This window comes from Alexandromys fortis, unplaced genomic scaffold (genome assembly GCF_014885135.2).
Source record: "Alexandromys fortis isolate MF-2015 unplaced genomic scaffold, M_Fortis_MF-2015_v1.1 scaffold_57, whole genome shotgun sequence".
In the NCBI taxonomy this organism is placed as follows: Eukaryota; Metazoa; Chordata; class Mammalia; order Rodentia; family Cricetidae; genus Alexandromys; species Alexandromys fortis.
The window spans coordinates 2,853,770-2,873,452 of NW_026067941.1; the positions used below are offsets into that span (position 1 = coordinate 2,853,770).

The window sequence follows — 19,683 nt, forward strand, 5'->3', positions numbered from 1 at the left end:
TGGGAGTGTCATATATCAATCTGTTGATTTCATTGGTTAAGTTATAATAAACCAACTGCTTGGCCTCAGCTTGGAACATAGATGGGAGGAGTAAACAGAATAGAATTCTGGGCGGAAGAGGAAGTGAGGTCAGACTCTGCTCTGCTTCCGGGACAGACCCAACAGCTCTGCTGGAGCAGAGACGCCATGCTCAGCTCTCCCAGGCAACTCCAACCCACGATGGACTTAGGCTAGAATCTTCCCGGTAAGCGCACCTTGGCGTGCTTACAAACATTATTAAAAATGGGCTAGTCCAGGGGCGAGAATTAGCCTGTAAGGGTTAGAGTTCATGGGCCAAGCAGTTCTTTAAATGAATACAGTTTGTGTGTTGTTATTTCGGGCGTGAGCTAGCCAAGCGGCTGGGGTGTTGGGGACGCAGCCTCGCCGCTCCTATTTCAACAGCGTGTGCCTGGGAGAGCAAAGCAGGGCCTCTGCTCCAGAGAGCAGAGCTGTCGAGACTGTCCGGGAGCAGAGCAGAGTCTGACCTCACTTCCTCTTCCGCCCAGAATTCTATTCTGTTTACTCCTCCCATCTATGTTCTAAGCTATGAGGCCAAGCAGTTGGTTTATTATAATTAACCAATGACCTTCCTCCATCAGATAGACAGATAGTACATGATAGTTTAAATAGCATTCTGTCACATAGGGTGCTCACTCCAAGACCCACAGACTTAAAAAAAAAAACCCATGTCAGCTTAGGAAACCTCCCTTTGAGTTGTTGGTTGGGAGAGCCCTGAGACTCTCAAAACAATATAGGCTATTGCTGTTGCCCTTGGTTGCCCCTGAGAATTTACTATAAAGTATGCATACTTTATAATATCTAGAGTATTATTGATAGATGATAGCTAGATAGCTAGATAGCTAGATAGATGATAGATAGATAGATAGATAGATAGATAGATAGATAGGTAGATAGATAGACAGACAGTAATATCTATAGTATCCAGATTCTCATTTTAAAAATAAGTGACAGGAGAGGTGGCTCAGAAGTGCTAAAGTGCTTGTTGTGCAAATAAGTTTGATCCAGAACTCCAGAACCCGTGTGAAAGGCAAGACACAGCAGTACATCCCATAACCTCAGTGCTGGGGCAGTGTGTGGGTGGAGACAGGCAGACCCTGGAGCCTGCTGCTGGCCAGTCTAGCCAAATCAATAAATTCCAGATCCTGAGAACTGTGTCTCAAAAAATAATGTAGAGAGTATCCAAAGAAAAAAACAGATGTCAACTTCTGTCTCCACGCACACACATACATGAGCACACGCACATACCACATGAATGCTTATGTAAATCACACACACAATAGTAAAATAATAATAGTAATAATAATAACAATGAGAATAATGAAGATTGAAAATAAACATATGTGTTCTCAGGACCCAGGTTAAGAAATTAGTAGTACCTCAGAGGCTTTTTATACATGCCTCCCTCATAACAAGACTGAACATGGATATTAAAGAAAGTGTTTCATTGTTCTTTCATACAGTTTTATGACCCATAACAGTTTCAAAATAAGTTATACAGTTTACCTATTTACAACCTTTATATAAATGGAATTTTACTGTCTAGCTTTATTTACTATTTCCTATAACTTTTATTTTTTTAGGTTCACTCACACAGACGCATAGGGCTACAGTTTGCACCAAGTGAGCTATGCTCTGTTAGACTGATGTAGATAATGACATAGATGCTCTTTACCTTGCTAGACATGTTCTCTTTTCCTTATTTACTGAAAGATTTTTATCATAAAAACATTTGAATTTTATCTTATACCTTTGTCTAATATAAATATATCCTCTAATATATATGTATATATTTATGTGTATATGATTTGATCATCTGGAAAATTGCATTACTTTGTAGCAGTAAGCCAAAAGTGGATCCCTGAGATAAAATCATGTTGATCATTTTATTCATTATTCAATATTGCTAACTATATTTTGTTCAGGATGTTTGTCTTTGGTGAGATTAGTCTGCGATTTTTTTTTTTAGTTTTCTTGAAGTGTTCCACTTGGATTCTAGTATGAAAGATGTGCTGCTGTATAAAATGGGTTTGAAAACCTTCCCTTGTACTCTGTCCAAAGGTTAGTTCTAACTGTCAACTTGACACAGTCTAGAATTACCTCGAGTCTCAGCTGAGAAATAGTCTGGATAAGGTTGGCCTGTAGGCATGGCAATGGGGGATTGCCTTGATTGTTAATTGATGTGGGGAGACCCATCCCACTGTGGGCAACACCATTCCCTAGGCAGGGGATCCTGACATGTAGAGAGACGGAGCTGAGCAGCCAGCCAGCAAGCAAGCATGTATGCATTTACTTCTCAACTGCTTGGTTATGGATGTAATGTGACTGGCTGTTTAAAGTTTGTCCCTTGGCTTCCCCACAATGATACAACGCTGGACTGTATTCTGAGATTGCAAACACCCTTTTCTTCTCTAAATTCTTTTCTGTTAGAATATTTTGTAACGACAACAGAAATCTGAAAGAATTTGCCCAAGACTGTCATTGTCTATACCTGAAATGTTGCGTACTTCTATAAAGTTATTGATTACGGAATTTTGAGGGATGCTGCAGATTAAACCCAGGGCTTTGCATGTGCTAGGCAAGTGCTGTACCACTGAGCTGTGTCCTTAGCACGGATACTCAATTTACGAAAAGACTTTAAGGCAATCATTCAGCCTCATTCATGGATATGAGACTATGAGTTTCCCATTGTCTGCACAGCAAAGGTTATAACAGATCATTTATATTTTTGCATATGTTTCTACTTTATATTAGGAGCTAGTCTGAGGAGTTAGAGTTAGCTTAGAAGCCAGATGGCTATCTGGAAATCTCAGCTCCACAATATATATATGACTTTGGGTCGGTAGTTTATCAAGTATTGATAAACCCCACAGCTTCATCTGCAAATGGGATAAAAACTTCATATCACAATTAGGGGGTTTAGTAAGTATTAGCATATGTCGAGGTCATAAGTAATGAGTAGGCACCATTGCTAGTATTTACTGTCAGCTCTAATTCTTGACTTGATTGTATATTTGTTTGAAAATTTCCAAATACATTTAGAGTCATAGGGGACAGTTTCTGGATAATTTTGTTACAACTTTATAGGTTTGCATAAAGGTGGTCAGAGAATGTGAATGTGCTATTGAGTTTTGGCAATATGTCAAGGTATTTTGGCCTGATTTTCATAAACATGTTTTCTCAACACAGAAATGTGCCATCCAACAATAGGGCAGGTAAAGATGCCGTTCAGTTCTGCACTCAGAATAATTTTATCTGTTTAATGTAAGGGATGTATATGACTCCCCTTAAAGCAGATGAGTATTCAGTTCTTTTGCTAGCAGTGCCCACTTTCTTAACTGTTTTTAAAGTTTTCCCTTATGAGGCATCCTATGTTAGAATTTATAGAAAAATTGTGAAGACAATGTAGCCAGTCGCCAAATACCTCACACCTACTTTCCTGTAATTAACAACTGACTTGAGTTAACTAGTGAGCCAATATCTGGCATGGGAAGTCCTTCTGTATATGTGTTACTTTTATTGGTTAATGAATAAAGAAGCTGCCTTGGCCTGTGATAGGGCAGAATAGAGGTAGGCAGGGAAAACTAAACTGAATGCTGGGAGAAAGAAAGCAGAGTCACGAGAATCCATGTAGCCCCACTGGAGACAGACCTTGCCGGTAAGTCCCAGCCACATGGCAATACACAGATTAATCAAAATGGGTTAATTTTAGGTATAAGACTTAGTCAGAAGTATGCTTAAGCTATTGGCCAAACAGTCTTGCAAATAATATAGTTTCTGTGTGATTATTTCGGGTCTAAGCAGCCGGGAACAAATGAGCAGCCTCCTACCACAAATATCGATGACCTCATTAGCTGAGGTCTATGGATTCAGAGTGCTCCAGTTTTCACTTGATGCTCACTTCCCATCTGAGGATCTCGTCTATGTTTAGTCAACATCTTCTTGGGCTGCTCACAGCTCTTTTTTGTTTTGATGACTTTGACAGCTTTGAAGGAACTGGTCATATGTTTCATAGAGTATCCCTGTTGCTATTTGTCTGGTTTGAATCATTAGGGTTGTTTGGGGGAAAAATAGATTGAGTGTGTTTTCTAGTTTTATGTCAATCGAATGCAAGCTAGAGTCATCAGAGGGAGCCTCAACTGAGAAAATTCCTCCATAGGATCAGGCTGTAGGCAGAACTACAGAGATTTTCTTCATTAGTGATTGATGGAAAAGGGCCAAGCCTGCTGGGAGTGGTCCCATCCTTGTTACAGGCCCCTCCTGGGTGGTGGTGGTGATGGTGGGGCAGGGGGAGGGAAGGCCACGGGAAAGGATGCTGCTGGCTCCATGCCCAGGTTCTTCCCTGACTTGAACCACAACAGTTTAGCCTTTATCTGCAGTTTATACATTGAAGGTCCGGGCAGAATTTTTCAGAATTAAAGTCTGCTGCCAAAAAGTGAAACTGAAAACAATGGTTTAGAGAAACACCAGATGGGGTGTTCTAATTCTTACTCTCTCTTACATCCTATGACTGTACTCAGCCACTTTCATGAAACAACCCTTATGAAAAAACATCTTAGGCAGCATTTTCTTCAGCGCTCATTCCGAGTTACTGAATAAAATGCTAGAGATGAAAAACAAAGTTTATCAGGAGCTGTCCCTTCCTGTGGGTCTGTTTGGCAGAGCTCAGCACCACAGATACGGGGCTGTTTCTACAGAGGAACGAGCCCTTGCTAGGCATAGCTACATCCCTGGGTACCATTTGAGAGTTGTAAAGGAGCTGTGATTTCCTGTCGTGCTTGGTTATAATTGATATGAAAATCGGGAGTAATGACTGACATGTTTGTTTTATTAATTTGTGTGTGTGTGTGTGTGTGTGTGTGTGTGCACGCGCGCATACGGAGGTCAGAGGATAATTTGTGGGAGTCAGTTCTCTCCTTCCACCATGTATGTCCCAGGGATCAAATCCAAGTTATCAAGCTCGGCAGCAAACACCTTGACACGTTGAACCATGTCCCTGGCCTGGATGCCATGTTTGAATAGCTGTGTGCCTGATGTTTAGAAAGGGGTTTAATATTCATGACATCATTTAATCCTTATGTCCACTATAAGCATTTTCTAGACCGAGGAGACAAAGGTTGATTACGTAACTTGCCAGTCAGAATGAGTGGAATTGTAGTTCAAAGAACGTAGTTACAGAATCCTTGGCCTTGAAGAATATGGACTGGGAAGTGAACAAGTTCCTCCTCGAGTCTGAAATACACTGGGGGTTCGGCTCCTCATTCACTTACTGACAGTGCTTTTAGTCTTAAAATAAAAACTCTCTTCCTAGTGATTGTCCCTATGTCCTCCAGTGTCTTCTGGCCAATTCTTAACTACCTGGAGAGTTAGGAATGGAGATTAGCCAGGTAATAATCTGTCTTGTTACACTACAGGTGGTATGTAACAGTGGCATTTAGAGAGAAGGTAGAACCTGCCTACTCCAGCAAGGAAAACTGGACCCCTGGGTGCTAGAAGCTGGGCCATCCAACAGCCTGTTCAGGAGGAGCTCATATTTTGAGGTACAGAATTAGTTCTAGTTCCTCCTCTGGAGAGGCCTGGCAACCGCTGGAGCCCAACTCACCTTCAGGAGTTTCATAAATGCCAGTAACACATAAGACAGTCACTGGACATGAGCATTTGGGTCTATTATCATTCAGATAAGCCAGAACAGAGCCATCAGCTTATGAAGCCTCAGGTCACAGTGTGACCTGTCTCTCTCTGCCTTGTGTCAGCTGAATCCTGGGTGAGATGCCACCATAGAAGCCAGCAAGAGCATGAGAGGCCCCAAACCTAATCCATAATCTCAGAGTGTCCACCATATCCACAGATGTCAGCTCTCGTACCTTTCTTCCCTGTCTAGATGAGAGGCTCCACAGAAAGCCTTGTTTTGCTCAGGTAGAGCTGCCTTTTGATTTTGACCTTCATAGAGAGGAGGGCCACCCAAGTAATGTGTGACAACAAGGAGCTTTATGTCCTAGCAGATAGCCCTGGCTATAGCGACAATTGCCCAGAATCTTGTAAACTCTCAAGATCCCTGGGTATGACCTGGCCAGACTGCTCAGTCTCCAGAGGCAAGGTCCTGACACCCTCTGTTTAAGTTCACCATGTCACCAGGATGTAGCCCAGGATGCGTCCCACCCCCAACACTAAGGGTCAAATGTTAGCGTAAGGGTGGGTCCTCATTTTGTTCACAGCTCATCAGCCTGTGCTTGGGTACTCAGGAAGGGTAGGCTGGGAGTGCGGCGGCAAACGTGGCCTAGTGTTCCGCAGAACAAGAATAAAATGGAACACCACCAAATTCACAAAAGCAATTTTTATTTGAGGCAAGAGAAGTCTGACCCAAAGGACTACAGTTCTGAGCACTTAACTGTTAGTGGCACTACTAGGACTATAAATCTTGCTTCTCTTTGGTTGGAAAGGGTTCTTGTGTTAAACGTTCTGGGGCGGGGGGGCGGGGGGTGTAAGAACGGCTGAAGGAAACCCCTCAGCTATTGAGAATGCTCTCCAGGGCCTATGTCAGACTAACAGACCCTCGTTGTCTGAACCTCAAGGTTTCACCCAGTACAGAGGACACAGGCCACACTACACCTGCAAGGATAGATGAAGCAGGAAGAACAGGTACAAGTCGCTGGGGGAGAGTAGGCATCCACAGCTTCAGACTTCGGCATGGAACGGGTAATCCTTGTGTTTAGCACAGCTGTCAGAAAAGAACACATGCGCCTTACAACTCAGCCGCTTCCAAAAACTGCATTCACTTACTGTGTGTACGTGTGGGGATGTGCATGCTACAGGACGCACGTTAGGGGTCAAAGGACAACTTGTGTGAGTAAGTTCTCTCCTACCACGTGGGTCCTGGGGATGGAACTCTGTTCATCAGTATTGGTTCCAAATGCCTTAATACACCCAACTATCCTACCAACTCTCAGAGAAGTCTTTGACTGTAATAAGTCACCTACAGAGAAATCATGTCTGGTCAAGCAAGCCAGTCTGAAGACTCTTCCGATCACACACACACCCAGCAGGGAGAGCCGCTCAGCCTCTAGGCTCCTCCTGTCTCATGATGTCACGAACTGACATGCATGTGAAGAACTGCGCCCAGCACTAGGCCTGGGGGCACACTGGGCAGCAAGACCTGATTCTTGCCTCCTAGCAACTCAGACTAGCTAGCAGGAGCATACAGCATCATATCGACACAAGACAAAAAGAGCAGAGATAACGAGAGCAGAAGGGTTTAAAAAGCTGTGTAATGCTGAATCCCAAAGGGCAAGTCGAACAGCAGCGGCTCTCAGGAGAGAGGTGAGGGCACTTCCTTGCCCTCTGGAACAAAAATAAGCACCAAACAGTGGCTAGGGATTTGCTGCAGGAACCAGGGGAGGGGCTGGCATGTAGCCAAGGCTCACAGTCTATTTGGTAGGGCCAATGCCGCATACTAGGAACAAAATGGCAAGAACACTGGGAAAACTGTCAAAGCCTGCACACGTGTGTGTGACACACACACACACACACACACATGCACATGAAAAAATAAATCCAGTAAGTTCTGCAATGAAAACCAGAGACAATCCCATGAAGTCCCAGCTGTCTCCTGCTCTCTGGAGCTGAAAGGGCAGGTAAACAGAATGTGAAGAAAGGTTGTTATATTACTCCTCAGAAGAAGCTCGTGTTTTCATTAAGTCTAAAGTCCTTTCCTTTTATTAATGTCTAAGCCAGTGGTTTTCAACCTTCCTAATGCTGCGACCCTTTAAAATAGTTCCTCATGTTGTGGTGAGCCCCCAGCCATAAAGTTAATTACTACTTCGTAACTGTAATTTTGCTGTTATGACTCAGAATGTAAATATCTGATACACAGGATATCTGATATGCACCCTGTGAAAAGGTCATTAGGCCCACAGGTGGAGAAGCCCTGCTCTAAGCAAAAGGGCATTCATTGTTGGCGTCATTTCTTCCCAGACCCTCAATGCAGCTCTACTGTGATTAACATCAGAGGTCAAGAGTGAGCCAGGCCAGGAATACATTACTCTTCCCGAACACTCAGACCACACAGCTCTCCTGACTCACCAGCAGGACAGGCTCACTGTAACAGTGTGTATCAATGGGAGGGTTGGCATATGGGCAGTTAGAAAAAGTTTCCTGGGATGTCTGGCAACATTAAAGCCAGCCTCTTCCTCCCTACCCCAACCCCAATCCATGCCCACTCAGTATTGCTGATGCACAGATGTTTCTAGAATAGTGGTACGAAGTGCAAGGGAGGCGAGGAGAGATGGAGGGGTCAGTTAGAAAGACCATGGTTTGTCCATCCCCAAAGCATCAATATAAACATCACAGTGGCAGGGGGGATGCAAGACTGAATGATGACTACAGGTTCTAAGAACTGAGCAGATGCCGCAGGCAGGAGATCCACTTCTCTCTTGCCCATTAGATCCAAAGCAAGCAAGCAAACAAGCAAAACCAAAATGATCTTCATGTTAAAAGTTAAGTGTCATTAATATATTAGGAAGGGTCCTGGCTGGGACTTCTGGACTGGCTCTGTTTATGGCCTATTTAGAACCTGAAGTCCTTGTGATAGCAACATGCATGCTGGCAATCTCAGCCTGAATCACAGATGTTACTGCCTAAGGCGCACATGGTGGTAGAGGACCCAGTCACCAAGTAAACCCTGAGCAATGCAGAAGGCAAGAGAGAGCAAGAGTAAGAGAATATAAGGAAGAATCACAGCTAGGAAGAGAAAGCAGCATTACGGCCATTGGGGGCATAGAGGTTGCTTAATTTTTTTTAAGATTTATTTATTTATTTTACGTGTATGAGTGCTCTATCTGCATGTTCAACTTTATGCCAGAAGAGGGCGTCAGATCCCACTATAGACAGTTGCGAGCCACCACATGGTTGCTGGGAATTGAACTCACAACCTCTGGAAGAGCAGCCAGTGCTCTTCAGCACTGAGATATCAGTGTGGGTCTGGAGCTCCCCAAGAGATTGTTTCTTAGCTTTAAGCATGTTCCCAGGGACTTGGGAGTCCAAACCCCATTTCAGAGGGAAGATAAGAAACCAGCAAAGGTGAAGCTGAAGAGCCCTTGGTGACTGAGTGGCATTCTAGACCACGGGGCTTTTCGGTATTAGGGCTATCCTGAGCCCAGTGCCAGGGTCTTCCTATCAAAACGTCACATGCAAATTATTCTAGGAAGGTAGGCATCAGTTGAGCCTCTGGGATCCCCGGAGTTCAGAAAAGCAACTAAAATGTCCAAGTTGGACCAACTGTGCTCTAGCAGGAGGAAGAGACACTGGGTAGGGCTTCGGGCAGCTACCACCCCTGGCTTTCTGCATTGCTTCCTGCTCTGCATGGATGAGAGACATGGTCTGTGTGAAAGCAGGGTGGGCTGCACACAGAGCCCCTGGAGCCTGGAGAGATTCAGCTTACTCTACATTACTGGGTGACATCAGACAGTCGTCACCCCGAGACTCACTCACCTCATCAAGGCACACACCCTCCAGTTCCGGTTGTAGCTGAGTAGAGTGGCCACATCCTCCTTGCTCAGCTCGAAGTCAAAGACCTTACACACAAACATGAGAGGAAGAAAAGCCATGAGTTCTGCAGTAAGAGCGACCAACGCCATCAAGTTCCAGGTGGCTCCCACTGCCTGGAGTGCAGAGGGCAGGAGAGGGGATGAACTTCAAGAAGACTGTTAATTGCTCTCCACAGAAAAGTGCACAAGACTCTGCTACACACTCTTGTGATTACAGCCATGGAAAATTATGCAAAGAATGCACAGTAAGTGGCATGGTCTTGGAGGTGTTGACTAGTTGCTGGTTATGTCATCAGAAGCACCCTAACCGTGGCCTATGGGGGACTACCTGGGGCTGACCGCTAAAGAGCTACACTTCCTTGGTGGTGCCCCACTTTGAGCCAGACAAGAGCAGAATGTCTCCTTTGCTCAGAGAGAACAGAACAGCGGTTCATGGAACTCCAGGACTGTCCTGAAATAGCTCTTTCCCCAGCTTGCCCTCTCACCTGGTAGCCTGGGCTGTTGCGGAAGGCGCGGGTGGTGGTGTTCTGAATGCCACACTCCTGGTGCCCAGATATTCCCAAGCCCTGTTCATGACTACTTAGGCATTTTATAGTCAGTGTAGCAATTTCACGGAGCACTTGGTGCAGAAGCAGGCACCACAGTGCTGTGTCAAGTGCTATGTGCGCCGCAAGGACTTGAGCTTCACAATAGCTCTCAAAATAGGGATTATTTTAGTTGAGTGCAGTCAAATGACTTGCTCAGAATCACAGCTGGGGACGAAAGGGGACCTGAGGCCCCTCCCCCATATCACGGAGGGAAGCTGGGTCTGCCAGCTGGGATCTTACCTTCAGGTTCTCAGCAATTCGTGCTGGTGTCACAGACTTGGGGATCACCACCAAGTTCCTTTGTATGGGGAGGCGGATCAGCACCTGTGGACACACCCCAGGCGCTGTGTTAACCATCTCCCAGTCTACAACTGCACCGGTAGACATCTAGTGACAATCTAGAGTCCTGTTCTGACGGCTCAGGCATATCACAAGGCCACAGTAATCACTGCACGATCCACGTCTCCCACACTGCAGGTAGTAAGAGCTCTTCCATTTGTAGAGGGACGAGCTTTCACAAACACTAGTAAACACTGTGTCAGTGTCTCAGCTCCCTACAAAGGCAGCAGGGACAGAACCATCATTCCCAGACTTCATGGCGATTAATCTTTGAAAGCCCAGATCTCTGTCCTTAACATTGTATTCTTGGACTTCCATACTTCCAGAGAGGGCTTCATGGCGTCAGCTCCCTCTGCTCCTGACTAGCAGGGACCAACAGGAGCTCAGTTCAGGCAACAGTCTTGAGTACCTGGAAGTGGCCATACCTGGGCTGTAGTTTTATTGTACTTGGATGCAATTTCCTTAATCCTGGGATCCTCCAGGAGAGAAGGGTCTTCAGGCTTGGCCCTGGAACAGACGAAGAGGTTAATAATTGTCACCACTGCCACTCAAGGCAGCTGGCCACCCCAGCCCTGACCCTCCCTGACCCTCCCCCTGAGTTCTGGGTGGTTGGCCAAGCTCCTGAACTAAAGCTGGGTCGTGATCCACCTGCTGACCTTTGTAAGAAGAGTGTTCATCTTGCTCCTAGAAACATTAACCTCCCAGGAAGCCCAGTGGCCCCAGAGAAGGTCTGCATGGCAGCACACATGTCCTCTCTGGGATATCCAGTCATTCCTTTTAGTCATTCTGATTTCCAACAGCCACCCCATGGATGCTCACCAGGGCCTGTCAGGAGAGCCAAGGGGACTGTATGCAGTCACCACGATGCCTTTGGAATGGCAGTATTCAATCAGCTTCTCCTGAGTTAGGTACGGGTGGCACTCGATCTGCAACACAAACAAGAGGGTTGATTGTAGCAGTGGACACAAGCTAAAAGTCCCGTCTCTCCCCACATGGGAATGTCTGCCTCCCAGGAAGGCTGTAACAACTCCCTACATTTCCCAGCTGGTGGCCTTCACATTAAGAACAATGATTTTGTTACCAGTGCTCTACAGCCATAAGCCTTGGCCACTTACCAACTGATAAGGGCCCGCAGACCTCGCTAGCTGCCCACTGCTCATATCAGAAGCCACGTTTTTGCTGGCTAAGCCTCAAATCCTATCTCTGTAAACTTTCCACTCCCAGATGTGCCTGTCTGTCGTGATAAATCAGATCTCAGGATGTCCTGGGTGATGTGGACCAACAGGGAAGAGCTAATAAAATAGCACGTCAGCATCCTCCCTGGGGGAGGCTCACCTGATTAACTGCAGGCTTGTATTTTAAGCCAGGTTTGTTTAAGATCCTCTCAATCTGAAGAGGGTTGAAGTTGGAGACACCAATCGATTTCACCAAACCTTCATCCACCAGCTGTTCCATGGCCTATAAAAGGAAGAGACGGCTATTTGGGTACTAAATGAATCCCCCCAAAAACAAGGAAGAGAAGCATGTCTGTGTCCATGCCCTCCCCATTCATAGCCAGCACCTCAGCCTTTCAGAAGCTGAGAAGGCCACGAAAGGAGACAAAATGATAACCATGGAGACAGGATGATATATACGTGGTAAGAGGCGGCAGAGCAGACAGCTCACAACTGGCTCACATGCAAGAACAGGATACCAGCAATAAATAAGGAAGGGTCTCAGCCAGAGCCATCTTACCGTCCAAGTGTCCACAAAATCAGTGTCACTGGGAATCACATTTCCTGATGCATCCAGTGGGAAATAATCAGGCCCAGGCTGTCATTAACAATAAAAACACACATATGCAAAATGATCAGTAACAGTTCTTAGCCGACCTGTTTTAATCTTTCAGCATTATAAACACAGAGGAAGATGGTGGGAGGCAGATCTGGCAGCCAGGATGAAAAGAAACCAGAAGGTGACCCTGATGGAAGTCCTTGTCAGGACTGGAGCACTGGGGCAGTCAGATGGAGATTCGGACACGCCCAAGTCTGAGATTCATTCTGCCACGGGGAAGAGTAGAGTAGAAAGGAAGGTGCTCAAGGCTGGGAAACTCAGGGCACCTCTCAGCTGTCTCTCAGGCCCTAACACTATCACCCTGTTATCACAGTCCCTGCTGGCTTGTCATACAAAAAACAAAGGGTGAAAATCAAGTCCCTCAGGCCCCAAGAGACCACAGTGAGCTAAAATAGCTGGAGGATAAAACCCACAACCTTTCAATCGGGTAACCATGCAGAAAAACAAGCCAGGGGCTAGAGGCAGAAAATGTAGTGATTCTGAGTTCTGCGGTGCAGAGAACCAGGTTGTAAACACGCGTTTACACAAATAAGAATGACCTGGAGTGGAGGTACAGACTCCTATGTGTGAGCAATGTGTGTACAAGCCTGGAGAGGGGTGGGCAGCAGAGGGCAGATTGCACCTGCACCCACAGCCGAGTGCAAGAGGGTAACAGGAGCCAGAGTAGCCATATTCATCACCAGGACTAAATTCTAGAAGCACCGAGTGAAAATAGTGGTGCTTTCCAAACGCCAAAGGTGCATCTGAGTCACCGGTGGTCCGGATGGTGGGCGAGGCATGAGGCTGGTTCGAGGCCCACACCTCTAGCGGCAGAGACAAGAAGAATCAACCACCTCCAATGTGCTAATAAGGAAGATAACATGGCACCTAAGTCACAGGGACTCAATCCCAGCCGTGCCTCTTACCTTGAAGCCTGTTGGCCAGTGAATCAGGTAGAGGTCCAGGTAGTCCAGCTGCAGGTCGCCGAGCGTCTTCTGGCAGGCCCCTTTCACCATGCTCTTGTCGTGGAACGTGCACCACAGCTGGAGCCAGCAAAGATAGATCTCATCCCCACTGCGCAAATGCCGCTTCCCAGCTGGAAGCCACACAGCTCCAAGGCAGAGGACACACCTCCTCTCCCCATAACACTGACGTTAGCAGTGGCTGGAGAGCTCCCAGTTCATAGTGGGGACCCCAACTTTCCAAAGGAAATGTGGGACGGTCAGGCCAAGGGCACCTCACAAAGACCAAACAAGGCATAACTACGGAATGGACAGGCCAACTATAGAAGCAGAGGTGTAAACACGTTCTAGGTCTACTTTCCTGTCTAGCTGATCTTCATGGAACCAGCCACACCCTCCATTCTGGGCTCTTTTGTGTACCTACGGCCTCTACAGGCCAGCAGTGAAACCCAGTCTGTAAATGGGAACTAAGTTCTGCCCCTGAAGAAACTCCTTAAAAAGAAAGAGTCACCTCAAGCAGTCTCATCAGCACAGGGCTCTCTAATCTATAGGTCCAACACAGAGATCTATAGTGAACAAGCACCAGGTCCCCTGTGGGCTTGAGCTGGACCTGGACGAATCACCTACCCAGAACTAACTGCCATCATGGTTAAGTGAACCCGACTGGCAGTCAGGTCCCCTGGCTGAGTGTGACTCGGGCCCCAGGATCCTGGCAGGTCGGTACCTTGCTGACGATGAAGAGATCCTGGCGCTTCACCACCTGCTCCTTGAGCTTCTCCTGGAGGGCCACTCCCACCTCCTTCTCATTCTGGTACACCTGGGCACAGTCAATGTGGCGGTACCCAAGGTCAATGGCAACCTTCACGGCCTCGGTCACCTGGCCAGGAGGGGACTGGAAAGGAAGGAATATAAGCCATAAAATTCAAAACAAAACTGGGCAGAGTTTGCACAAAGCCAAGGAAGAACAGTGGTCTTGGATCGGGCTCTTGTTCTGCCATTACATCTGTGTGGTGATAGCATTCCACGGTCAGCCCCCAGACAGGGGACCAAGGCATAATGGCGCATTCCTGTACCTTAGCAGAGCCTGACAGCCACTAGCCAGCAGCACAGATTGCTCGAAGCCATATGTATGGATGATCGCATCACTCTGGAGGAAGAGGCTTGAGAGTTGTGAGGTTGAGGCCAGACTGGGCCATACAATGAGGCCACGTCTCAAACAAACAAATAAAAACAACAAACAATCCCCACTAGCTGAAATCTCAGGTAATGAAGAGCACCATTTCATTTAAATTGTTAAAGATATTTAGCATACAGCAAGAGCTCAACTGCTGCTGACTCGGTGAATGAGAACCCAGTCTAGGAGGTGGACACAGACAGATGGCCCCTCGGAGGTGTTAGAAGTGAGTGGAAAAGAAGGCAGAAGCTTTGGAAAATTACCACCAGAGTTCCAGAACAAACGTGGGAAGCGTGGCCAGTAAGGCAGAGGACAGGCCTGCATGGCCCGGAGCTTCCCCAGCCCCCAGACTGCACATCGACATTCCCTAGCTCCCGGCTCCGGCCTGAACCGAACAAGATGCTGCAGGGCACTGCTGATGAACACAGCACATTCCTTCCGAGAGCTGGGGCAGAAGCAAACAAAAAGAAAAACTCTCCAGGGCCGCCAGCAGCTGCCAACATCTACTTTGTCTGGAGCCCTGTGAACAAAACAGTCTGGAGAGAAACTATGGAACGCCAGATCAAGTCCATCATTGGCACCTGTTGGCAGGGGCGCTTGCTCCTCAGCCAGCAGGGGAGGAGGCTGCCTGGTGGAGGAGCTGTGCCATTCCGAGGTGTGAGCTACCTCATTAGACGGTTGAGCAAACTCTGGTTTCCCTGAGGAACCTCAGAGGGGACCTATGGCTTCTCCACCCTTCCATGGTCGAAGGAACTGTTTCAGCATACACAGGCGAGGACTCCCCTACTATGGGCTCTCTGGGGCACCCAGACATAGCTGTCACTGATATTAGCTGCAAGGGGCAAGCACATCTCTGCCTGGGAAAGACAGCGTAAGAAGGGCCTGGTGAGCTGGGGCTCTGCCTCACGGCACATGCTAAACTTCTGCCAGGATTTATGCGCTTTCATTGGCTCCCTCTTCTGCGTGCCTTGTAGTGAGCGTGCTTAGGGCCGGCAGCACCTGGCTCTGGACAGAGTGCTGGGCACAAGGTCCAGGGATGAGCAAAGCCAAACATCTGCCACAGCCACCACGCATAAACACAATTTGAGCCAGGCTTTGAGGACCCATCTTGGGGCCTGCACTGACATGCTAAGGGGACCCTCCTCAGCTAGCGTTCTTTGCTGGGAGAACGTGGGCCTACAACTCCCTGGAACAACGGGGCCAAGAGTGACTGAATCCTGGTGACCTTACTTTCTAACTCCCGATGGAAGGCCAGGTGAGCATCTAGTGGCTGTCTGGGTATAGCCAGTGAGCTCCCACCCCAAAGGCGACTTCTGTGCTTATTTTCTGCTTCCGGTTAACTTGACTTTTCTGTTCCTCAGCACTTGAGAGCAGACTACATTAACCAAGACCGCAGGATAACTGGCACCAAACTAAAGTCCACAGAAAAGTCTGTGCGACGTCTTCATGGGAAGACAAGGATGGATAAAGGCTGCAAGAAGTCAAGGAGAAAGCCTGCTCCCAGAGATGTCCATCCCCAAACCCAGACCCCTGGCAGCTTAGGAAGCAGGCTTACATCTGCCACACTCGCAAGTCTCTGAGAGAAAACCCAGAATGAGCCATGTGCCACCTTCACGCCCTACCCACAGTCACCACAGAGAGCACTTTCCACTGTAGGAGTCAGAGACACCAGCCTCCCTTGTTTTGATGCTGTATGTTAATCTTCCAGCTCAGTACCGCAAACAGCAATTCCGAGATAAAGACGAAACCTCAAGAAGGACTCCCTCCCCAGCCTTATCATGCCTGGAGCCTGGTTTAGCACCAGCACTAATAAAATGCGCTCTACTGTAACAAATCAATCCATCTGTCCTGATTTTAAGACATGGCTCCATCCAGGAGAGATGTGGATCCAGGACTGGGCTACATAGGCAGGATTTATTTGACTATTTTTGATCTTGAAGATGGAGAGGTTGAGGTGCATAGCCTGGTCACCGGCAGGAAACCAAACTCCTATTTCAAAGACCACAGCTCTTCTCCCTGGTCCCAGGACTGTCAGTGGAAGCTCAGGAAGCGGCAGGACAACTCTTGCACATTGTTCTTCTAGGAACAGGTAGTACCCCAAAGAGGCAAAAATCCGACTTGATACCAAGATCTTGTTGGGGAACAATTAGGTCAAAAAATCTCAAGACACTCATGGTTGGGAGGCCCAGAGAGCATTAACTGGAAAAAGTCTCTCCACTCCTGGCAGCGTTCCTAGTCAACACGGGGGAGAGACAATGACCATGTCCTTACAAAGACTTTCAGCTAGGTCAAAACATTATCAGTCACAGGACACTGGTCTGTATCAGGTTAGTTGTGTTAAAGGCCTCCTGGCCACACAATCCTATGGGTGTACTTACTATCCAGTGGGAAAGGCAAGCCAGCCAGGAAGAAACTCCATTTAAGTAAGAATGTCTCCCAGCTACCTGAAATCCTCATCCCTGAGGGAAAAGGGTGTGTGTGGGGGTGTGGTATGAAGGCCCTAAGGGAAGAGTGGATCACAGACTACCAGAGTCCTGCAGCTGGTCTGTAGGGTACCACAGGACCACTGACACGTTCCTGCGACAAGAAACTGCATCCACGTGCCCTCTCCTGTGACTGCCCAATAATTATATTGTTTGTCATCTATGAAGGAACATGCACACATATGCAAGCAGCAGGTTGACATTCTTTTTCAAAAAGGAAAACTTGCAAGTCTCTACTGGCCTCGCCCATCTTCCCTCCACACTCTTCCATACGAACCTCACCTGGCCCCAGAAACACAAGTGGACATACATGTTCTCAACATAGTTTCCTCTCCAGTATATTTTTTAACCTTAACCTAACACATGACTTCAGGATCCATTCTACAAGTCAGGCATTGTGGGAAGTGACGGAACTATCTGTGAAGAGACCAGAAGGATTTAAACATGTAAACTTGTTATTTTAAACAAACAGCTGTGGCATGCTCTCCAGCCACTGACCGGTGCAGTTTTCCTCCTTACGTATCTGAGACTTGATCTCCAAATGCTGGCCTGTGAAATCAAGTCCTAAAGCTACGACCACGGTTTTTGGGAAAAGGGGATAGAACTAACGCAGAAGAACCCTACTCATACTGTGGGTCAGGTCTTCCGAAACTTCTCCTGTAGTTTCGGTGCCTGTGTGTGTTGTGTCCTGCAGTTGTGCTGGCTGCAGCAGGGACACCATCTTTCTCATCACTCCCATGCACGGAATTCAACCAGGCATGGTGGTAATTCAATGACACCTCTACTAGAGTCACCAGCGGCCCTCTGCAAACTCCAGCTGATCTCCTGCCTCGAAACGTGCTCAGAGACAGGTAAGTCTACACCCTGTTTCTTCCTCGCCCTGTACATTCATTACCCATCTCAACTGTAGTTTGGGCATAAACGGACTCTGTCCTGCCTCACACCATGTCTCTCTTTCCCTCACTGTGTCTAAGTGTCCCGGTCCATATTCAAAGTTCCTTTAAGACCCAGGTTACAGCGGTGAGATGTAACAAATACAATGCCATGGGCAAACTACCCTACAAGTAGCTTTAGAACTGGGTTTTCTCTGCTTCAGTAATGCCACCAAATCTGGTTCCTTGGTTGCCACAAATCAGATACAGTTTTTAGTTTTTAGTTATCTGTTCTGGTTTTATTTTCCCTTTCCGAATTTCACTCTGATGTATCAGGCCCTCTTCTCAACCCTGCTGTGTTGGGTTGAGTTTTGGGGGCTGTCCCACCAGGAGCCCTCTTCTTTATCAGTGGGTGGCACCCAGCAATGCGGAAGCCAGATTAATCCCCAGCGCCTAAGTCGACAGAAAAACTGGCGAGTTCCTGGGCAAACTCTCGCCTCCTAATTTAATCATCTCGGGCCCATTGGCCCAACTGGCTCATTCCCGAGAGAGCAACATCCGGGGCCAAGTGGGGACAACCCACACGTGAGGCTGGGGCGCCACAGGTGCCTGATGACAAAGCCTGGGGCTCGGCTTCTGATCCTCTTGTCGGGTCCCGGTGGGGTGTGTCTCCACCTGGGGCGCCCACGCGCCCTCCAGCCGCTAGACCCGAGCCCTACACGCGGGGCCGGCCCCGATGTGCAGGACAGGCCCCGCCACTCGAGCCCCATTCAGCGCAGGCCGCTCGGGGTCACCCACGCGGGTGGCGGGCTGTGCCCCTCAGTGCACCTACCTTCCAAGTGCCCAGGCCCAGGGTGGGCATCTTGGCGCCGTTGTTGAGCTCCAGATGGCTGGCCATGACCGCAACGCGTTAAACACCCTAACCGACAACTGTGCGGCGCTGGCCCCGGGGCGCACCTTTAAATAGACTCAACGGCCTGCAGAAAGGACGCCTGCGATTGGTGCAAGGCTGAGTAAAGGCGCCTTCTCATTGGTCGCCGCCGCGGTCTTTGAGGGGTCGACGAGGATGCTTCTCCCTTCTAGGTCCTAGCGGCGCGGAAAGCTCCAGCTGCTTTGCCTGCGCCCCACGTGGCAGAGTGTTTGTCTGCTGATGTAGCGGCAGAATGAGCCTGTTCTGAAAATAACCCGCAGCCTAGAGAAACAGAGACTGGAAAGAAGTTTTGGTTTCGTTTTAGAGCCCAGAAGATGTTTTGTGTCTTTTTCCAATCCCAGAAAGACACTATTCTGAAATCCTACACGTCTTGTTTTCAATCTGACGGAGCAGATGGGCTTCAGGTGTGTTTAAGTGCGCTTTTTTTTCCCCGTTAGATTAAAATGCTTGTAACCGTTTTTGCAGAATACCACGAAATTTACACTACCCTTTTGTATATCTTCCTACCACCCCCCGCGGTCTGTACATGCACAATATGGTTCAACAAGTATTGGTGCAAAATCTAACAACTGTTGAAAACCTTCATAAACTTGATCCAAAACACATAAGTGATTCTGGAAAGCACGATTGTTGAGCCGACAGGTTCCCGTGTAGCAAGGTGACCAAACTCTGGAAGAAAAATGAATGGGCAGAACCCCACAAAAGGAAAAGTCCGCTCTCACAGTGCAATCTCAAATAAGGAGGCGCTAAATGAATTGGCCAGTTGTGCCAGGCAGAAAGACAGACTTTTCCTAAAATAGTCCAAGTTGCCCCAAGAACTATGGAGGCAAGTTTGGTACTCTTCCAGTATCCATCTGGGCGATGCTCTACTCCATCCCTTGTTCCCTCTGCTGGGTCATACTCAGTCGCCCCCTGGTTATGCAA

General features: G+C 47.7%; 1 protein-coding gene across 1 annotated transcript; it reads right to left on the reverse strand.

Annotated features, from left to right (window-relative positions):
• Positions 1-6,376: 6,376 nt before the first annotated feature.
• Positions 6,377-18,952, reverse strand: LOC126505294 (aldo-keto reductase family 1 member B1). The gene is made up of 10 exons (XM_050148117.1): positions 18,661-18,952; positions 14,024-14,191; positions 13,264-13,380; positions 12,260-12,337; positions 11,861-11,983; positions 11,345-11,451; positions 10,951-11,032; positions 10,427-10,510; positions 9,544-9,626; positions 6,377-6,775 (listed from the first exon to the last, which is right to left on the reverse strand). The coding sequence occupies exons 1-10, from the start codon at positions 18,724-18,726 to the stop codon at positions 6,733-6,735; spliced, it is 951 nt and encodes a 316-aa protein (XP_050004074.1). The 5' UTR covers positions 18,727-18,952; the 3' UTR covers positions 6,377-6,732.
• Between the last annotated feature and the right edge of the window lie 731 nt (positions 18,953-19,683).